Source organism: Mastigoproctus giganteus, chromosome 7 (genome assembly GCF_048544385.1).
Source record: "Mastigoproctus giganteus isolate SK-2022 chromosome 7, ASM4854438v1, whole genome shotgun sequence".
NCBI lineage: Eukaryota > Metazoa > Arthropoda > Arachnida > Uropygi > Thelyphonidae > Mastigoproctus > Mastigoproctus giganteus.
The window spans coordinates 213,755,352-213,777,174 of NC_143581.1; the positions used below are offsets into that span (position 1 = coordinate 213,755,352).

The 21,823-nt window shown below is 35.0% G+C and overlaps 1 protein-coding gene across 2 annotated transcripts in view; it reads left to right on the forward strand.

The window, feature by feature from the left end:
- Nucleotides 1-21,823, forward strand: part of MICU1 (Mitochondrial calcium uptake 1) — a 167,838-nt gene that overhangs the window by 109,557 nt on the left and 36,458 nt on the right. Inside the window, exons 7-8 of one of the 2 annotated variants that reach the window (XM_090377428.1) lie at nt 9,047-9,100; nt 17,830-17,938. In XM_090377428.1, the coding sequence (XP_090233554.1) occupies nt 9,047-9,100; nt 17,830-17,938 (163 nt within the window). The remainder of the gene's footprint in view (nt 1-9,046; nt 9,101-17,829; nt 17,939-21,823) is intronic. The other variant, XM_090377429.1, reaches the window with a different exon arrangement.

Genomic DNA, 21,823 nt, shown 5'->3' on the forward strand with positions numbered 1-21,823 from the left:
TCTAATAGGATCTCCGAAAACAACTAAGCGTCTGAGATCAGGCGACTTGCTTGTTGAGGTCTCAGACGAATGGCAATCACAACGGCTCCAAAAACTAACATCCTTTGGAGGATTATCAATCACTGTCTCCCTCATGCTACTCTAAACACTTTCAGGGGTGTGATAGCTGAGTGGGATCTCATAAATCTCTCAGAAGAAAAGTTGAAAAATGAATTGCAAGACCAGGGAATTGTGCATGTAAAGCGCATATACACAAAACGAGACAATGCTCTAGTTCCAACTCGGAATATAATACTAACGTTTGATAGCCCCAGCATCCATCAAAGCAGGTTATCTGAATTATCAAATAAAATTGTACATTCCTAACCCTACACGCTGTTTTAAATGCCAAAAATTTGGGCATTCCCAAAACGTGTGTAGAGGTTCGGCCACTTGTGCTAATTGCGGTTCACGCGAGCACAATCACTCCGACTGCAAAGCAGAGCAGCACAAAGGGAAAAAAACATTCAACGGGTCAAAGCCGAAAAAAAACATCTCATACCAAGAAGCTAAAAAATCTGTACAGGCTCAATTTAACACTGGACCCAGCTTCGCTGAAGTAGTCCAAAAGCCAACTGCTGTAACCAGTACTGTGCAAAGAATAATAACGACTGGTACTCAAACTGAGGTAACGTTTCCCCCAGACAGAACAATGTCAGATTGGGCTCGGTCAATTTTGGAAGCTGTGCCCCTTTGTGATAAACCATATAAATCAAACAAGGCTGTTAACACACCAATCACTGTTCCGCATTATACCAATAACCCAATGTACTGAAAAAGTGGTGATACTACTAAAACTGATTCGATAGAAATGGAAGGAAACACTGACTGCGAAGACCCCGTTCTCGATCTCTTCCCAGAAGAAGAGATGGGAACAGGAAGACCGTACTTCCTGAAAAGAAAATCTGGTCACCATAAGCCACCACACTTCACCCAAATAATGCCCAGTTTTCTTCAATGGAATTGTAGAGGGTATCACACCAACCTTGATGACATTCGGGATCTCTTTCTCCAGTATAACCCACTTACCTTCTGCCTCCAGGAAACTAACTTAACAGCTTCTGTTGCTACCTCACTTAAACATCATGTTATCTACAGAAAAGATAGTTTCTCATGTAAGCAATTCGGCTCATGGAGGGGTTGCACTTGTAGTCAGCTCCAATATCCTTTCCCGACCATTAATGTTACAAACAAATCTAGAAGCAGTAGCTGCTCGAATATCCTTTTGTTTTTCTTTTACCATTATATCTTTCCCCTAACCAAGACATTTCTTACAGTGATCTTGAAACTGTTGTATCTCAGCTCCCTCCTCCACCCTTTTGCATCATGGGAGATTTTAACGCACATAATCCTCTATGGGGTGATAGAATACACAATAAACGAGGAAAAATACTAGAAAAGCTTTAAGATAAATTTAATCTAACACTACTGAATACTGGTTTACCCACTTATTTTCATCTACCTTCTGGGTCAAGCTCTGCAATTGATCTCTCCATATGCTCACCAGTCCTTTTTCTGCTGTTTGATTGGTCTGTTTATGACAATCTACTTGGTAGTGACCATTATCCAGTAGTTTGTCATGTAGAATCAAATTCCCCACTTGTCATAATCAAACTGCCAAATGGAACTTTGCCAAAGCTGATTGGGTAAAATATAGGCAACTAGCCATCCTGCAAAAAACAGCTGTTTTAAATGTGTCAATAAATAATGCAGTTGATTATATAACAAATCAAATATTGCTGGCCGTCGAAGCAGCAATACCAAGAGTGTCCACAAGTCATAGAATAAGATCAAAACCCTGGTGGAACAATGAATGCAATCAAGCTAAATGAGAGAAAAATAAAGCCTGGAATAAATTTCGCAAAATCCCTACTGCTGCTAATCTAGTACACTTTAAGAAAGCCAGAGCCAATACTAGACGCATTCAGCTTGCAAGTAAAAGAGAGTCATGGAAACACTTTGCTTCAACTATTACGCGGTCCAGTAAAACACAAACCATCTGGAAAAATATTAGAAAAATGTACAATAAATATCCTCCTTTGCATCTATCAATACTGAATATAAACGGCAATGATGTTTCACTACCTCAAGACATAGCTAACACTCTCGGAGAATCCTTTGCTGAAACCTCTGCCGTATCCTCATACTCGCCAAACTTTCAGAAATTAAAGTCCCTTGCTGAAAAGCAGACCCTAAATTTTAACACAGACCACCATCCACTGTACAACTGTCCCTTTACCATAATTGAATTATGGCTTGCATTGAACTATGGCATGTTGAAAGAGCTGAGTGAAAAGTCGCTTCATGTCTTACTCCAGCTATATAACCAGGTTTTCACAGAAAATACTTTCCCTGATAACTGGCGACACTCGTATGTCATAGCATTATTAAAACCTGGCAAGGATCCAATCAACCTGCGTCACTATCGACCTATTGCCCTCACCAGCTGTATGGGAAAAATAATGGAAAAAATGGTAAACACTCGTCTCACCTGGATGCTGAGCAAATACAACCTCATCAATTCATCGCAGTGTGGATTTCATACAGGTAGATCAACTTTAAACCTCTTGATACAAATGGAAAACCAGATTTGCAATGCCTTCTTAAGGAAGGAACATTTGACTACAGTTTATTTAGACGTTGAGAAAGCTTTTGACACAGCTTGGTGATACGGAATTCTCCATGATCTATATGCATTAGGCTTCAGGGGTAATATGCCAAGATTTATACAGAACTTTTTGAAACAGCGATCCTTCCAGGTCCGTATTCAATCCACTCTTTCCCGAATATTCATCCAAGAAGGTGTTCCACAGGGCTCAGTTTTAAGTGCCACTCTATTCATTATAAAAATCAACTCAATTACCAAGGTTATTCCTTCCACTGTATTTACTACTTTATATGCAGATGATGTTAGTATATCTTGTCACTCACAGAACATGAGAATGATTGAGAGACAACTGCAAGGAGCTCTTAATAAGATTACGACGTGGGCTACAGATAACGGGTTTCGCATATCACCTGAAAAAACTGTTGCATTTCATTTTTGTAGAAGACGTAATCTCCACCCTGATCCACTTCTAAAACTGGGGAACCATGATATACCTGTTGTGCCTACCATTCGATTCCTTGGGTTAACTTTAGATAAAAAATTGACCTTTCTTGACCATATTAAACAACTTAGAACCACCTGTTTCAAGAAATTAAACATTTTGAGAGTATTATCAGCTACAACATGGGGTGCTGACCGTCAAACACTCCTTCATTTATATCATGCTATTGTAAGATCAAGGTTAGACTATGTGTCACCAGTTTACAACTCTGCTAGACCTAGCATTTTGAGGGCTTTGGACCCTATTCACCATAGTGGCCTTCGCATTGCCCTTGGAGCCTACCGCACATCTCCTGTGCAGAGCCTGTACATCCCCACTCTCTCTATGAAGACAAATTTTACTGCTAAATTATGCTATCAAAATAAAAAGCCAACCCCTGCATCCATCGTGGAAATATCTATTTACACCAGATTGGGAGAACTTGTATGCCGTTTATCCATCAATAGCCGCCACTAGTTTCACGACTCCTCCATGGGCTTTTTGCCCTGCCACCTATGATCTGTCCCTTCAAGAATGGAGGAAAAGTATTCTTTCTTCACAGAATATAAACCAGCTTCATAAATCTCTACTTGAGAAATATGAATCTTATACCAGGATATACACAGACGGTTCCAAAACTGATCACCATGTCGGTGCTGCTGTTGTTCTTCCATCGTCTATAATCTCTAATCAGTTACCTTTAGAATGCAGTATCTTTATTGCTGAACTTTATGCCATACAAATGGTGCTAGAAACTATAAAGTTGCAGCAGTTCACCCATAGTATTATTTTTACTGACTCTCTGAGTGCCCTTCTCACTTTACAGCAACCAAGAAAGCATCATAACTACCTACTTGGTAATATTCAAAACTTGTTGACTCATCTAGCTAAGAACACGAAAGTAATAAAATTTTGTTGAGTCGCTAGCCATGTTGGCATACCTGGCATTGAGAGTGCTGACTGTGCAGCCAAAAGTACTGTGCAACCAATTGACTCTTTCAAAATTCCTTTCACCGATTATAAAAGTCTTATAACAAAGCGAAGTATGAATTACTGGCAAACCAACTGGCAAAACCAAGAAGGCAACAAACTCCTTTGGATTAAACCGAAACTCCAGTCTTGGCCATCTTGTTTCCGCTCGAACTGAAAGGAAGAAGTCACACTTGCAAGATTACGAATAGGACATACACACCTTACTCACCTTTATCTTCTCTCTTCTTCAGACCTGCCTTCTTGTCCAAACTGCCAATCTCAAATCACAGTCCAGCACATCATTGTTGACTGCCCTCTCTATAATGGAGTACGGCAGACCACCTTCTTATCAAACTATGCAGCCCAAATCACACCTACTTTGCAACAATTATTAGATGACAGATCTGATATTGATGCAGTTTTCACTTTCCTAAAAAGGATAAAATGCTATGACAGAATATAATGCTTAAATCTCACATAATGCACATATCTCACTTTTAATAAAGCCTGTTACCTCCTACCATTGTTTGGCGCATAATGTCCTATAGCTGCCATTGCGCCGTAAAACATACAACAACAACAACAACATTTCCCCGAAGTTCTTGTAAAGCTGAACTGTCATGTGTATTCAATTTAGGAAGTCGTGTTTCTTTTATGTTATTCAATACTTGGTTAACTTGTTGAATAAATCAATCTTTTTTTGTGGAACATTATGAAGTCCAAATTCAATATCAATTATGCATTGTTTTTTAGGTAGTTTTCAAGGTAGTAAATTATAATTTAGTCCTTTGGATAAAAGTGAAATCTGGTCCTGCAATAGCGTACATGAAGAAAGATTTGTAACCTGTTGATATGTCGATTCGTTGAATACTGGGTGAGGGGGTGTTCATGATCTACCTGACGTATTCTGTGGTAGTACGTTGTGTGTCTGTGGGGGGGGGGGGTGTCACCCAACTCTTATGTACTTGGTCGCAAGCCCGTGACAATGTGTTAGAATTCGCATGAACGTGTCTTGACCTATCCGATAATGTTTGCAATTTATTAATGTGTCTGTTTTTTATTTCTGAGGCCTGTACTTCCCGTCGCAAATCTATGGAGGTCTTCAATACAGACCAATCGTTCGGATGTAGATAATTTTTTAATTTATCGCGAAGCTTCCTAACCTGGAAAGGTATTTTTGTTTATTCAAATATCAAGATTTTAAGGCAAGCTTAACAATATTATGCGAAGTGGCCAGTGTTAGTTGTTTTATGCCTGAAATTTTTTGATTTAAATTAATCCCGGCAAACTTCGGAACGATGTTGTTTTGAAGGCAATATTTTAGAAAAGAAATATGGTAACTTTGGGCTGAGTATCTTAGTGTTGATTTAATGTAATTTTGCACAAAGCCATTCAAAAAATCCCCCATAATTGTGTGTATCGATAGGTTACACCTGGAGAGACAGGAAGTCAATAAGAGTTTAAAAAATGAATTAGATAGTATGAATCAGAGCTGTAATATTTGTAAAATAATAAGAGGAGTTTACCTCAATATAGTACTTAGAACATTTCCATATGATACTCTCCAGAAATTAAAACGAAAAAATCGAAACCTTGTATTAGAGTAAAAAATAAATAATTAAAAACCAATTTAACACAATTCAAATCAATTTAACACAATTTAAAATCAATTTAATGCAATTAAATTGATTTTAAATATGAAGGAGATAGTATGAATCAGAGTATTACAGCTCTGATTCATACTATCTAAGTATATTAGTATAGAGTTTGCAAATGCATTTGGTCCTGAGGGAAAATTACAGATCTTGTTAATTTGTCCTCATTGCTTCCCTCATCTGCCAAATCTTCAAAGAGTTTGCAGCAACCTCTGAAGTTTAAAAAAAATTGTTTCAAAACTTACAATAGGCAAGTTTTTAGAAAAAAAATTATTTTATGTAGTTTATAAAATACCAAATACTATTGAGAAAAGAATTATACAAACATTAGTTTTAGATCCTGCCACCAGGCATAGTCCAAAACTAATGTTTGTATAATTCTCTTTTCAGTTTCACTACTAGTGAATTCCTGATAGAGATATCATTTAAAGATCATTATTATTGAAAATTATCTTATTTCAAACATTAAAATGTTAACATTGGGCTTTGCATAAGAGAAGTTGCAGTGTGTGAAATGCACCCAGACTTCAACACCAAAGTGTCTCCCTTGAACATTTCTTTATAACCTAGTTAAACAAAAGATAAGAAAGCCCTGTATTCAACCATGCATCATGGTCCCAAGATACATTACATGGTGCTAATCAGCATCATAAAAGAAGCTTTGTGAAACTGCCATTAAAGCACTTTACTTAGATCTGTCTCCTCAGGGAGACCTTGTGGGAATTAAATTCATGAAGGTGCCTGTGAATGACAGAGTGGAGAGTATATAGGAAAGGAGTAGGTCCCAACTTCTAAGATATTTTGTATGAAATATATTTTTATTTTTTATACAAAATATATTAATATATTTATATACTAATACATTAATATATTAGTATATTAATATATTTTATACATATTGATTGGCTCATAAATTTTTTGTCTCCTCAAAGTACTGATTCCCATTGGTCTCTGGTCCAAGAATGTAGGCCTTACACCAAACTAGACAGAGTATGGCTTTAGTTGGGATGTTTAGTGCTTTGTGGATATCTGTATAACTGTGGTAACCCATATTGTGCAGTGCAGCTTCCTTTCCATTATACTTGTGCTGACATGGGTCCTAATCATCTCACAATGTAAACATGTGTTCTTAGTGAATGATCCCTGCAGGCTCTTCTTTCATGTTCTAGCTCTTTCAGCTTCAGAGGTTTCCTGGGTTGTTTTGTGACATTTTCAACACCAGCATGTTTCCATTTGCAGATCATGTAGGTGCCTCCATAGCCAGGTGGGCAGGAGCTGCAGTGCATAGCACACGCTTCTTGATTAAACCGGGGTTCGAGCCCGTGACCACCAAATACAGAGGATGCGGAAAGTTTGAGGAAATGATCACCGCATATCCACGGAGCAACATGGCCTTAGTTGCTAATGCTCCTAAAAACCAAATAACAACAACAACAGATCACGTTGCCAATCTCCGACATAGTGATTTTCTGTGCTGTTTAAATGTCACATGTAGACTGATTGCTTATGTGGCACCCTATCATCATTCCACACTGGAAGTATGTTAACTCTGTTCATTGTGGCATCTTGCATTCACAGTCGTACTACTGTCTCCTCAAAGGCCTATGAGCACATTTATAGTTTGCGTGGTGCTTAGGTAGGACATGGCCAGCTATCAATGGAAGGATGTCCAGATATTAATGGAAGCACACTGTATAATTTATATATTCTTGCACAACAGCTGCCATGTGTTATATAGTGTATATAAGCATTTCCTTCTGTATAAAAGCATGAGTAAAGCAGAGTTATGTTCAGTGAATGGCCCCAATACCCAATTCTGTTTGAGCTCCTAAAATGTTCCCCCCCCCCAAATGAACAGAATTTCCAGTTTTTGCTCATTAATAAGGTTTTAATGTCTTTCAACAGAATTTATTCTCAAATAGGAATTTTTGCCCATGTATAGTAAAATGTATAGTGATAATTGGTTTGTGTAGTGAAACCTCTATCAAAAAAAAAAAATGCTCATATAAAAAGAATAGAATAAGATGAAATTCACCTCATTATCTGGCCATACACAAGCATTTATTTTGTATTCCACAATTTCTGCAGTTTTATCTGGAGTTCTGAACTGGGGTACTGATAATTTTCCCTGAGATAGGCAGAATTGAACTTGTTTGAGATTCTGCCACACACACACACACGCGCGTGCACACACATCTACCCCTGATACGTATGCAATGTAAGGGACAAACTGTAAGAATTAACTATTATTATTTAAACTGCATATGTATGGACAGAAACTGCAGATTTATCTATAGATTTTCTCTACTATGTAAGCTTTCAGAAAACCAAGTCTCCCCCCACACACTCTCCACTTTTTAACAGGCACAGTTTTGTACAGTATTTGAAATATGACTGATAATAAATAATAATAACAATAATAATAAGCCTATACCACTCTGTGTTACTAATTTGCACGTTTTCTCTAATGGTTCCAAAATATAGGCTTATATTGAGAGCAAATAAGAAACTACCATAAGAAACTTAGTTCTAAGGGCACCTCCGTAGCCAGGTGGGCAGGAGCAGCAGTGCATAGCACACGCTTCTTGATTAGATCGAGTTTCGAGCCCGTGACCACCAAATACGGAGGATGCGAAAAGGTCAGGGAATGACCACCACATATCCCTGGAGCAGTATGGCCTTATTTCCTAATGCTCCTAAAAACCAAATAGCAGCAGCTTAGTTCTAAGCTGATTCAAGTACAGCTGATTCAACAATCTTTTTTGTTGAGAACTACTATTTTTGTCTCTGAATCAATATTCAGAATCATTCAGTGTAAATAGGCTAAGCCTAATAAATAGGCTAAGGTTCATAAGGAGTTTTATATTTATGTTTTGAGATTGCAAATTTTAATTGTTAATATTTGATATGCAAATGTATAATTGTTAATATTTGATATGCAAATATATAAATGTTATTTTTGAATATGTCATTTAAAATTATTTTCTGTTTTTTCATTATTCATTCCCTTTTTAAAAATTTATAGTTAACCTTAAATGTGTCATATGCTGTTTGGTCCAAACAAAAGTAAATAAAATCTAGAAGAATTAACCTTAGTTTCCATAGTCCTATTTTATATGTGTTATTCAGTCATATAACACATATAAAATTATCCTAACCTACTAATATATGTTACTTTATCCTCTGAAAACAATGCCAACAACTAATATATGTTACTTTACCTCTGAAAAAACCCTAATATACCAATTTATGTATAATAATGATCTGAGCTTTCTGTTTTTCCTCCTGCAGACAGCTGACTTACAAGGACATAGGCTTACTGCAACAGATACTGTCAAGAACTCAGTTTGTTTCCTCTAATTGTTTTATACTCTTTCATTTCATCTTAATATTTCACTCTTTCTCTCTCTCTCTCTCTCTCTCTCTCTCTCTCTCTCTCTCTCTCTTTCTCTGCATGATGTTTCTCTAATTACTTATATGCATGATGTGTTTTTATGCTAATGTTTGCATGCGTTTTATTGGCTAGTCAATTGAATTGGTGGAGGAGTTAGCTATAATACAGTAAACCCCCGCTATTCGCGGGGGTTATGTTCCTGAGAAATGCCGCGAATACCGAAAACGCGAATACTGAGTTATGGCTCCCATAGTAATAAAGGGGTTCTGTTCCAAAGTACAAAATATATAAGAAAAACTAGTCTAAAATTTTGTCTATATATGTATTATATGTACCTTCATAATATGACTATGTACATAGACAGTACATAGTGAAATGCAAGCTTATGGCATCGAAATGAAAATAAGAAACAATTTAATATTAAATGTAATATTTATTAGAAATTTCAAACTGCGCCTTTGCTAGCTAAAAAATGTATCCCGCCAGTGCTATCACCAGTTTCGCTAAAGTGTTGATAAAGGAGTTTTGCATTTTCACGAATGATGAGTGAACTTAACGGAATTTTATTTTGAGTTCGGTCTTCTATCCACAGATTTAAAGCTTTTTCCATTTTTTTCTAATTTAACATCACGAGTTACAGAGCAAATTTTTGAAGCAATTAGCGCGTTTTCACGGACACTACGGGGGATTTTTTCTTCTGATTTCTTGATTGATCATACCGTTGACTCATTGATTTTATAATGTTTTGCCACTGAGGAGACACTTTCACCATTAGAAATTTTGTCTAATAAGTCAATTTTATTCGCTAATGTCATCACCTTCTTTCATATTTTCACATTTCTCTTGTTATTCGTAGCCATATTTTTGTACGGCTTAGAAAGAACTTGTCCACAATAAAGTCACTTTCTTCCGTTAACACACTCGAAAAAGTCTGTTTTACACTGCAAAATGGTAGATTTATCACTTTTGTAAGCATATCAATTTATAAATTGATAAATTTATTCAATTTATAAGCATATAAATTAAAAGCAAACGACAAAACCTTCCATGACAAGCGCATAACACATACTGAACAAGGATTAGCGAGAAACATCCACGCTCGCGATTTTGTCACCCCTCTCCCCCCACCCACTGAGCCCTGTTTTGACCAGGAAAGATAATTTTAGCCACGCCCATGTTTTTAATGGTGGAAAAAGTTCACGGCGCTTTAAATTTCACATTTTTTTAGGTTTCATTTTATATTAAATCAGCGATCGCAAATACGCGAAACCACGAATACAGATACCGCGAATAGCGGGGGTTTACTGTATTTTGTTTGCATGCAAAATAGATGTTTTTGTATAACATTAAATGCGTCACATGCTGTTGAGTCCAAAAAAAGTAGATAAAATCTAGACGAATTAGCCTTCATAAAATGGAAAAAAAAAAAAAAAAAGGTATAGTGAAACAGAATGAAGTTATTTCATCTTGACACAGTTTCTAAGCAGTTTGATTGTCATCTAATTGAAATTCTCATGTTAAGTTTCCTTATTTAGATTCCTCTCTAAGGACTGCAAATAGTCAATTTCTATGATCACATACATGTAATGACATTTAATTATCAAGGGATAATGTGACTGAAGCTAAATTATTCTGATTTAGATTTGACAGACTCATTTAAAAAAATAAATGACACTGATCTGGGGCAGGTGGTGGATGAAAGAGTAGAGAAAATTTTTATTATTGTGAGCAGGTTGGATTAAGGATTAAAGTAAGTTTGATCTTTGTTTAATCATTAAAACTGGTAATGGGTGAAATGATTTTTATGAAGGAGTTATTGATGCTGTAAAATCTACTGAAAGGTTCAATAAACATAATGGGTGGTGATTGGGTTATAAGGAATGGTCACTTGTAGCCTTTAAAGCAAAATAAAAGAACACTTATCCATGTTATTCAGATAGGAAAAGAATTTATTTCTGTTTAAGGATGAGAAATGAGCACAAAAACATTTAAATGTTTCTGAGCCTGTTTCTTAGCTCTTTTACATGTAAAACAGAAAAAGAAGAATTTGCCATTTTTTACATAAAAATTGACATTAGTTCTGAGAAAATAACATATAAAATACTAAGTGGTTATTATTTACATAGTTAACAACCAGTTAGTATTGACAGTGGCTGCAAAGAAGCATTGTAACTTTTTATAGCCATGAAGTTTCCTTGCCAGTCAGGCTATTCAGGAAAATATAATTTTCCTGAATAGCTTGACTGGCAAGGAAAGTGATCCTATTGAGTTATCCTATTAAAAGGCAACCTGATTTTGCAGTACAACAAAATTTTATTAAAAATGAATATAGATTCTAATTGAAACTCTTTCACAATATACTGGAAGTGTCAAACTTGCTTGTGTAGACTTGGATTCACTGTTTTTAGCATATCTGTTATGTTTGTCAGTAGTATGAATGCCATTGCAAAATATGATTTGGATGCAGGGTAATGTTCTGAAATAAATATTTGTTATTTTTGGGGAAGGGACTCAGGTCATGCACCACACTAATAAATTCTATACCTCTTGAGTATCACTATATTTACATTGAAAGTACATCCTGCTGCCTTCCTAAAAATATCCCACTCCATATCCAATGTTATATTATGTGCTTTATTGCCATAGTTACCTAAGTACTTACTGTTGACTAGTGATTTACATAATAAATAAAACACCCTGCTCTTAACTTTTGAAACCTCTACTTTTTGTAGTGTAACATTGAGGTAATTTTTTGCTGATAGCATCAGATTTCAGGGACCAAATGCTTTGCTAAAGACTTTTCATCTTCTCTGCAGAAAATTGTTGTTTGTCAGTTTGTTTTTCACTCCAAAAAAGCATATGGAAAAACTGCTATTAAAGTTGCAACTTGGATAGATAGGAAGCTTGCAGTACTGTACTAAAAACTATCTGAGTGCCCTATATACCATTTGCATTTCACTTCGTTGGTTGTCAAATTTTCACTAATGGGTGTCTCACCTCTGTAGTAGCAAAAAATTTCTGAACATCCATTTAGTGTATTGCCAAATTACAAATAAGTAGCAATATAGAGGGAAATTCAAAAATAGTTCCATAATTTTGTAAGCCTCTAATAACTTTGAGCAATTTGAATTTAGTAGAATATAAGCACCGATTGCTTGAGTGACTCACCAGTCATATGTTATAGTGATAGTCAGTACTTGCCATATGCCTTTATAACATCAGACATTACATGATTAGAAGCAACTCTGATTCTGTTCTTTGCCTCGTGTAAGTTTGTGGTAATGAGAGCTAATAAACCAGGCCCTTAAAGTATTAGAGATAAAATTTTAATGGTGTTAGCTTCAGAAATCATGCTAGTCATGAAATGTGACCCTTTCATTCCTATTTACCAATTTGGAAAGTTTATATCTAGAAATTCATGGATGTGAAGAGAAAAAGAAATGAGGGGATGCATGATCATGTTAGTGTTTGTACTGAGGAACTGGGTCTTCATCAGTGATTTGTGGTAGGCTTAGGCACTGTGAGTTGATGATTAACATACGTTGATTTTCTAGAACAAAAGCTGTCCATATGTTTTCCACAGTTTCATTGTTTACTTTAAACTATATATCATACTTTTATCTTAATTTATGGTTTGTAAACAAAAATTATACTGTTAATCTCCACTTTATCAGAGGAGGTGCTGGAAGAGAAAGAATTGATGGCATGCAGTTGTGGCACCACTCCCAGAAAAGTTGGGAACCATTCTGGTTGCCCAGTTTCTTTAACATACAGTTTTCCTAAGCCTAAACCATTTTAAGATAGGAAAAATAATTTTGTTATTTTTTATTAAATAATTGCATTGAATTTTGTATCCTTTTATGATAGAAAAGAAGACTGAAACTTTTTTAATTAGGGAATGGCTGAAGTTGAACTTCTCCATCTTTAGATCTCGACATAAGAAAAACTCACTTTCAAATATAATAGAATTAAAGGATCAGAGTAAACATAGGGATTTCAAATTCAAGCAGGCAATTTAGTAACAATTTTGATCAATTATATATACAGTCCAACCCATTTATAACAAGCACAGTTGTTATAACAAGAGTTCATTATTGTGAGCAAACAAAAGTGTTGATTGGAAATTAACTATTTTATGAGACATTTCATGGTTAAAGCAATCACGGTAGTTAAGAGCTTCACGGGTACACCAAGCAAATCTTTAAGCCATTACAATGAGCAGTGGCCGAACTGCTCATTGTAATGTATAATTTAATGTATTTTAATATTTAATGTATAACCTTTTCAATGATTCTCAGAATATTTTTAGTGCAGTATGCTACCACAAAGTGCATAGTCCTCATTCCAGTGACATAGTGGAAATCCCCGAACAACCTATGTGATGGATGGTTCTAATGGTTGCCTGTAGCGTGTGTGTGAGGGAGGAAGATAATTCCGCTACACCCTACCTCATTCGAATAGGGCATGTTCTATGCTGTGGGTGCACGTCCACATTTAACTTTTTCTTTTATTTCCTCAATCTCTTAATCCCCTTTTGTACTGTATCTCATCCCTATCATTATGGATTCTCAGAAGACGTAGGGAGAGAAATCATCCAGCAAATTAACCAATGAAATTTTTCTGTATTGGTATGAAACATTTGTAAGATATGTTTCATACCGATACAGAAAACTGACTGTTCTGATTTGTTCAAATATGAGTGGAACAAAAAAGAAAACTTTTAGTAATAGCTAAATCCAGGAATCCAAGATGTTTTAAAAACATTAAAAATCTTCCAGTAATATACCGAGTTAACAAAAAAAGTCTGCATGGCATCATCCATTTTTGAACAAGTGCATAACTGGGACAAAGAGCTTAGGAAAAAAGATAGGACAATAGCCCATCACATCACATCCCATTCTTCACAATCTAACCAACATCAAACTTGTATTTTTACCACAAAACCCAACTTCTGTTCTCCAACCTATGAATCAAAGTGTTATTAGAAGCTTTAAATGTCAGTTTAGAAAACTTTTAAACTTCAGTTCTTAATGCCATCCGATTCATGAGTGAGGCATGGAATAAGGTCACATCACGGACCATCTAATAAGTCAGGACTAAAGCCCATAGAAGTCAATGAAAACATTGAAAAAAAAATGATGACAATATTCTATTCACAGTGTGGTTGAAGAGCCATAACTTGGATGGCATGTATGAACAATTACCAGGCTGTGGACAACCTTGTGACTGCTGAACTGCTGACAGATGAGGACATTCTCGAAGCAGTTAGAGAAAAAGAGGCTTTCTAAGATGACAGCCAAGGAAGAAGACAATGGTGAGTGTCCAGTTAACGTAGTGTCGAATGCAGAGGCACAAACTGCTTTAAAAACTTTCTTTGTTTTATGAAATTGACATTCGTGCCAAATTTCGATTTTTATCTCGATAAAATGAAAGACATTGCAAATGTCTTTCATTTGATTTTATCTCAATAAAATGAAAGAAATTTGAAACATATGACAATTGGAAGACTTCTTTAAAAAATAAAATATGTATTATATCAAGACAAACAATATATTATATCAAGACTTTTTAATAATGAAATTAGTTTTATTTTGAATTATTTATATAGTACATAAATATATTGAATAAATTGTTAATCATGAGCTATGGTTAAATTGGTTATCGAATAAATTGGTGTAATCATGAGTTGTGGTTATTTATTGTTGTTTTGATCCCTTTTTCATACGTACTGTATATATCTGTACATTTACTCACTACATTTATTGTGCATGTGCACAATAAATGTAGTGAGTAACAGCAAAAGTAACATATAGCTAAATAACAGATATATCGAGTAACAGTAATAACAAGCAATATTCTTTGGTCCCCTAAATTTTATAGATAAATATATTTTTTATATATAAATTTTCTTTCAGTAAACATTAATGTGAATGGACTTCTCCATTTTGCATTTTGGCATAGCACTTTTAACCTTGACATTTAAATAACCCTTCCATGAATATATTGATTCCATCTGCCCACTGTCTACATTCTAAAAATTAAAATTCTGAAAAGTGCTCTTTCCTGTTTATGGCATATATTATTTCCATTGGTTATTAAAGCTGCTTGTCTTTCTTCAACAACATTGTATTCCCTATGATCCCTAATGCTCAATAAGCAGAAAATAAATCAGCAACCAACATAACTTATTTTCTTGCTGGAAATTAGCATTTTGTAGTTTAACTTGAATTATTTGAAGAAACAGCATCCCCAGTTTTGTTTTAAGTAGCGACAATGTGGGACGCGCATTAGCATTAGTTGAGGCATATGATGCAAGAAAGCACGCTTATGCATCATCAGCCAAAAAAACCCCCTCCCATTTCACCGATCTATTCACTCCAAATGCCTGTCTGGCTTAGCCTTAAATTGCTGATATTCACATTGCTGATTTTCATATTTTTTTGATACATTTTCATAATGTATAATACATAAATGTATTATTTATGTGACCCCAATTCACAAAGGAGGATCAAAGGGTGATACAAGTAATTACAGACCTGTTAGTTTAACTTCTTCTGGGGAAGTTTAACTTGTTCTGGGGAAATTAATGGAGGCACTAGTCAAAGGAGCACTGCAGGATCATCTAGACAAGACTTCAGTTATAGTTCAGACACAGCATGGGTTTGTTAAGGGGAAGTCTCGTCTGACCAGTTTGATTGGATACTATGATGTGATCACAAAGGAACTGGATGCAAAGAATAATTTTTATATCATATACTTGGATCTTAGGAAGGCTTTTGATACTGTTGCATATGGAAGACTGCTGTACAAATTGGAGCAGTATGGCATTGGGGCAAATTGCTGCTATGGATAAAGGGATGGTTGAATAGGAGAATACAGAGAGTGGTAATCAATGGATACTGCTCTTAGTGGACTAATGTTATTAGTGGAGTCCTCCAGGGTTCAGTATTGGGTCCATTGTTGTTTTCTGTATTTATTAATGATATTGATGAAGGTATATCAGACTTAATATCTAAGTTTGCAGTCTATCGAATGCAGAGGTACAAACTACTTTAAAAACTTTTTCTTTGTTTTATGAAATTGACATTCGTGCCGAATTTCGATTTTATCTCAATAGTGTTAATGACACTAATGACAGTACACTGCTGCAACTGGATCTAGAAAAGTTGAGCAGGTGGACTGAGAGGTGGCAACTGAAGTTTAACACTGACAAATGTAAGGTACTGTCTATGGGTAGCAGTAACCCGAGAATAACTTATCAACTGTGTGGTACTACACTCAGGGTGGTAGAGAATAAAAAGGACCTGAGGGTAATTGTTCAGTCAGATATGAAGTTTTCTGAGCAGTGCAGATGGTCTGCAAGAGTAGCTCATAGTGTCTTGTCAATGATATATAGGAATTTTTGTAGCAGGGATAAGGAGATGACTATCCCCTTGTATAAGGCAATGGTCAGGCCACACCTTGAGTACTGTATACAGGTCTGGAGGCCTCATTTTAGGAAGGATGTAGAGCTGCTGAAACGAGTAGAGAGAAGGGCAACAAGATTAGTGAATGGAACAAAGGGTTGCTCTTAGAAAGAAAGGCTTTGGTTTTGCAAATTAGAGTGTCTGTAGACTAGGCACCTGTGAGGTGATCTGACTGAGGTTTATAAGGCCTTGAATGGTTTGAGCACGCTCAATGCTAATTTCTTCCTCTTGCCCAGATTAATTGCCTGAGGGGACATAAATTCAAATTGAGGAAAGACAGTTGTAGAATAGATGTGCAGAAATTTGCCTTTAGCTAGCAGTTAGTTGATTTCTGGGAAAAATACTTCCATTTGTTGTTGCAGAAGTGGACAGCTTAAATAAATTCAAGGCAGAACTGGACAAACATTTGGTGTGAATGGGAAGGGTTTTTTTTCTTTTTTTTTCCCTTTTTTGGCTGATGCTGTATAAGCTTGCTTTCTTGCATCATATGCCTCTACTAATGGCAATGTTATTGCTATACTGCACACCACACATTCAGATATGCATATCTATGCCTTGAAAAATTGGTATTTCTTTGCTACTCAGTCTTATTAAAATTCTCGTTTTGTATTGCAGGATGGTCATTTAGAGCACGGAGTTTTACAATTAATGCACACAGTATGGTTGTTGTAAAAGCTCTGTACCTATGTACTGGCCACTTGGCCACAACAAGAGATAGGCATCATAATAATAATAAAATTGAATTTAATAATTACATGGACTGACCTTCATACTCTTCCAATCTTAACCTGACTGAGTATTTGTTGGATAGACATTGCAGGCATTCTTCAGCAGTTGACAAATGTCTTCAACAATGAGTAGTGAAGAATCTCCCCAGGATATATCAGTTAACAGTATTGAACAGATTGGGTTCTTTTGGAGAGTGTGATTGGATCAAAGTGGGGGTTTGAAACTTGTCTGGTGGTGGTGGCAGAAGACCACACAGTACTAAGTATCCACCTTCAGGACAACCTAAATAATTTATTACTAATTACACAATTTACATTTTTGTCCACTCTCACTTATTCAGTATTAAAGTCCTTTGGTTTTCATAAACTTGACTTGAAGGTTGACTGCCAACCTCCTGGAAGGAGATGGCAAAAGGAGATTACAAAAATAATAAATCAGATAAAAATAAGTGTAGGAAGCAACTGAAATAAAGTTTAATTTATTAGGAAAACAAATCATCTTTGACTCCTGGTGAAGACAGCATATTTTACAAATTGGGTACTTCTGGACTAATAGGATTTTCTGATTACATCTTCCTCTTGACGGTTCTCTCAGGTAAGGATTACCAATAATATTAATGATTTTTGTAATCTTACATTCTCAAATTTATTCAGTATTTTTGTGCAATGGAACAATTTAATTTGTCAATTTAATAAAACTTTATATATATTATATATAAACTTTATATATAGATATATTAAGTTTATTTGCTATTGGTGTAATTTGAAACCATGTACTTGTTTTATGATAAACTAAAACTTGCTTAAGATGTTTTTCAAGATAAAATATCTTAGATCAGAAAAGATCTTTCAATTTCTTTGACTCTGTTACTTAGGCACACATAAATGATTATAATTTAGACTATCTCCACTAGTTTATTGGTATACCAACACAATCTTTTCTAACAATAGAATTTATCACTCACCATTACAAATTTATATAGATGATGAACTACATAACATGCTGTAAGAAATTGCAGTTATCTGAAATGATTTAGCTTAGCTGTTAGCTATTTTTCAGTTTGTAGAAGTAAATGATTCTCAGCATCCCAAGTAGGGGTTACAATACCGGTCAAAATCTTAATACCAATATTTCGGTATTTTTAAATTTATGAAACTGGGATACCGGTATCAATACCAGTATTCTAAAAAAAAAACTTTTGCTCAATGAATTTTGATGACAATTAGGTTCAATAAAGTAAGGAAAAAAAACAATTACATGAATTCATGTTTTAAATGAAACTTTTATTAAAAGAATAAGTATTCCGACAAAAAATTATTAAAAATACAGTTATTTTAAAAACAAAAAATACGCATATTATTGATACTGCAAATTTAGTTATGTTTAAGCATCCACACTGCCTGTCCGAATAAAGTAAGCTCTGCATAAACACAAGCAATGAAGCAAGCAATCAACTTATTTCGGGAACAATTCTTATTGTTTAAACTGGATCTAATTTTGGTACATATTTGATTAGCGGCAGAGAACATCCTTTCAGATTCTGTGCTGGTGGTGCTATCATACTGAGATAGTCATAGACAAGTTGCAGTTTACTCTCCCCTTATTCCCTCCTCTTTAAAAAATCTTATTTCCTTTTTGACTTTTTATGGCACTATGTCCATATTAACGAAAGAAAAGGTTTGATGTTTAAGCTTGGTGAGGAAACCAAATCTGAGATGTGGGGGTTATTTATTTAATTTTTATTTCCCTGTACTGACTGCTTTAAAAAAATCAGAATTTTCAGGAGCTTGAGAGATTTTCCCATATATATATATATATATATATATATATATATATATATAATATGTGAGCTGTCAGTTTCTCATGAGCAACGACACAAATATTATAAAACAAAAGTGATTTATCATACAAAACTACTTAGATAGTATGAATCAGAGCCGAAATACTCAATATGTTCTACGTTGATAATAATATTAGTAAATTAATAAGAGGAGTTTACCTCAATATAGTACGTGGAACACTTCCGTATGATACCCTCCAGAAATTAAAACGGAAAAAACGAAAAAATCGACAACTTACCAGTACATTAAAGTAAAATATAAATAATTAAAGTAAAATATAAATAATTAAATAATCAATTTAACACAATTCAAAATCAATTCAAAACAATTAAAATTCAAATTAACGCAATTAAAAGAATCTAACGAAAATATTCAAAACGATTTTCCTTCCTGAAGCTGACAATGCTTTTCGACCGACTGTCGTGATCACAGGAATGAAAATTACCGAATCCGGCTAAACCTGCAACTTAAATAGTGATTATGTGTCTTCGCACATGCGCGTAAAGGTCCACGCATCGGAGATCAAATATGGCCGCCGAACATTAACGAATTCTCGTGTAATTTAATTTCAACGGTTTCTGCAATTAATAGTCGCGTATAATTACGTTGAACGTTAAGTATTTTGGCCTCGTTAAATAAAAAAGTATGTTTTTCGTTAATGGCATGAAAGGCTAATTCTGACGCTGCTGAACGAGAAGCACAAACTGAGGCTTCGTGTTGATTTACACGGATATTAAGAGAAAACCGCGTCGAACCCTGATAAGACGAGTCGCAATCACCGCAAGAAATGTTGTATACTAGATCATTAATTTGTGTTGCGAACGCCGAAAGAACCGAGCGATTGTTCAGTATAGTGTGTAACTTCCGTATAGGCCTAGCTATAATTTTAAATTTGGTATCTTTAAAGAATCTGTTAAGCTGTTTGTGCCACTGTTCAACATATGGGACAGAAATAAAGTATTTTTTGATATTACTATTGTTGATTGGTGCAGTATTTTGTATCTTATCCTTAGCTTGTACCCTAATTCGATTTATTGTGTTAATGGGATAACCCCTGTTCAAGAATCTGCTAGTTAATATTTGTATTTCTGAGTATTTATGCCTATAAATATTCAACGACGGATTCTGCTTTAGACTCAGAAATACAAATATTAACTAGCAGATTCTTGAACAGGGGTTATCCCATTAACACAATAAATCGAATTAGGGTACAAGCTAAGGATAAGATACAAAATACTGCACCAATCAACAATAGTAATATCAAAAAATACTTTATTTCTGTCCCATATGTTGAACAGTGGCACAAACAGCTTAACAGATTCTTTAAAGATACCGAATTTAAAATTATAGCTAGGCCTATACGGAAGTTACACACTATACTGAACAATCGCTCGGTTCTTTCGGCGTTCGCAACACAAATTAATGATCTAGTATACAACATTTCTTGCGGTGATTGCGACTCGTCTTATCAGGGTTCGACGCGGTTTTCTCTTAATATCCGTGTAAATCAACACGAAGCCTCAGTTTGTGCTTCTCGTTCAGCAGCGTCAGAATTAGCCTTTCATGCCATTAACGAAAAACATACTTTTTTATTTAACGAGGCCAAAATACTTAACGTTCAACGTAATTATACGTGACTATTAATTGCAGAAACCGTTGAAATTAAATTACACGAGAATTCTGTTAATGTTCGGCGGCCATATTTGATCTCCGATGCGTGGACCTTTACGCGCATGCGCGAAGACACATAATCACTATTTAAGTTGCAGGTTTAGCCGGATTCGGTAATTTTCATTCCTGTGATCACGACAGTCGGTCGAAAAGCATTGTCAGCTTCAGGAAGGAAAATCGTTTTGAATATTTTCGTTAGATTCTTTTAATTGCGTTAATTTGAATTTTAATTGTTTTGAATTGATTTTGAATTGTGTTAAATTGATTATTTAATTATTTATATTTTACTTTAATGTACCGGTAAGTTGTCGATTTTTTCGTTTTTTCCGTTTTAATTTCTGGAGGGTATCATACGGAAGTGTTCCACGTACTATATTGAGGTAAACTCCTCTTATTAATTTACTACTATTACTCATACAAAACTACTTACAAGTATATACATAACTGATTTTTTCCTCATTTAATCTGTTAATACATGCTATCATTTCCATAACATTTCTTTCAATTAACAATATCAACTCTCTCTACAGCTGCAAACACTAAACTATTTCAATTTTAATCATTTCCTCAATATTTCTCTTAATCAGCAATATCAGTTCTCTTCATAACAGCAATCCATATTCTTACTGAATAGAATACTAACAATTCCATCTCTCTCTCTCTCTCTCTCTCTCTCTCTCTCTTAACTTAGCAATATTAATTTTCTTTACAACTTCAACCAATAAATCAACTCAGTACTAAACATTTCTGTAAATTTCTCTTAATTTCTTGAACTTCATCCTTCCTTTAAAATAATTAAGTTTTATTTAACATCCTTTCCAATACAACACAGTTCAGAGGACATACGTTTCTTCTCTTTCACGGTGGGATTCCTTTGTGCGGATTCCTTCCACGGATTGCGGTGAAGTCTATCTTAGTTGAACTTTGCTGTATAGCCCTTTCACTACTGTCTTATTTCGGGAAAAAT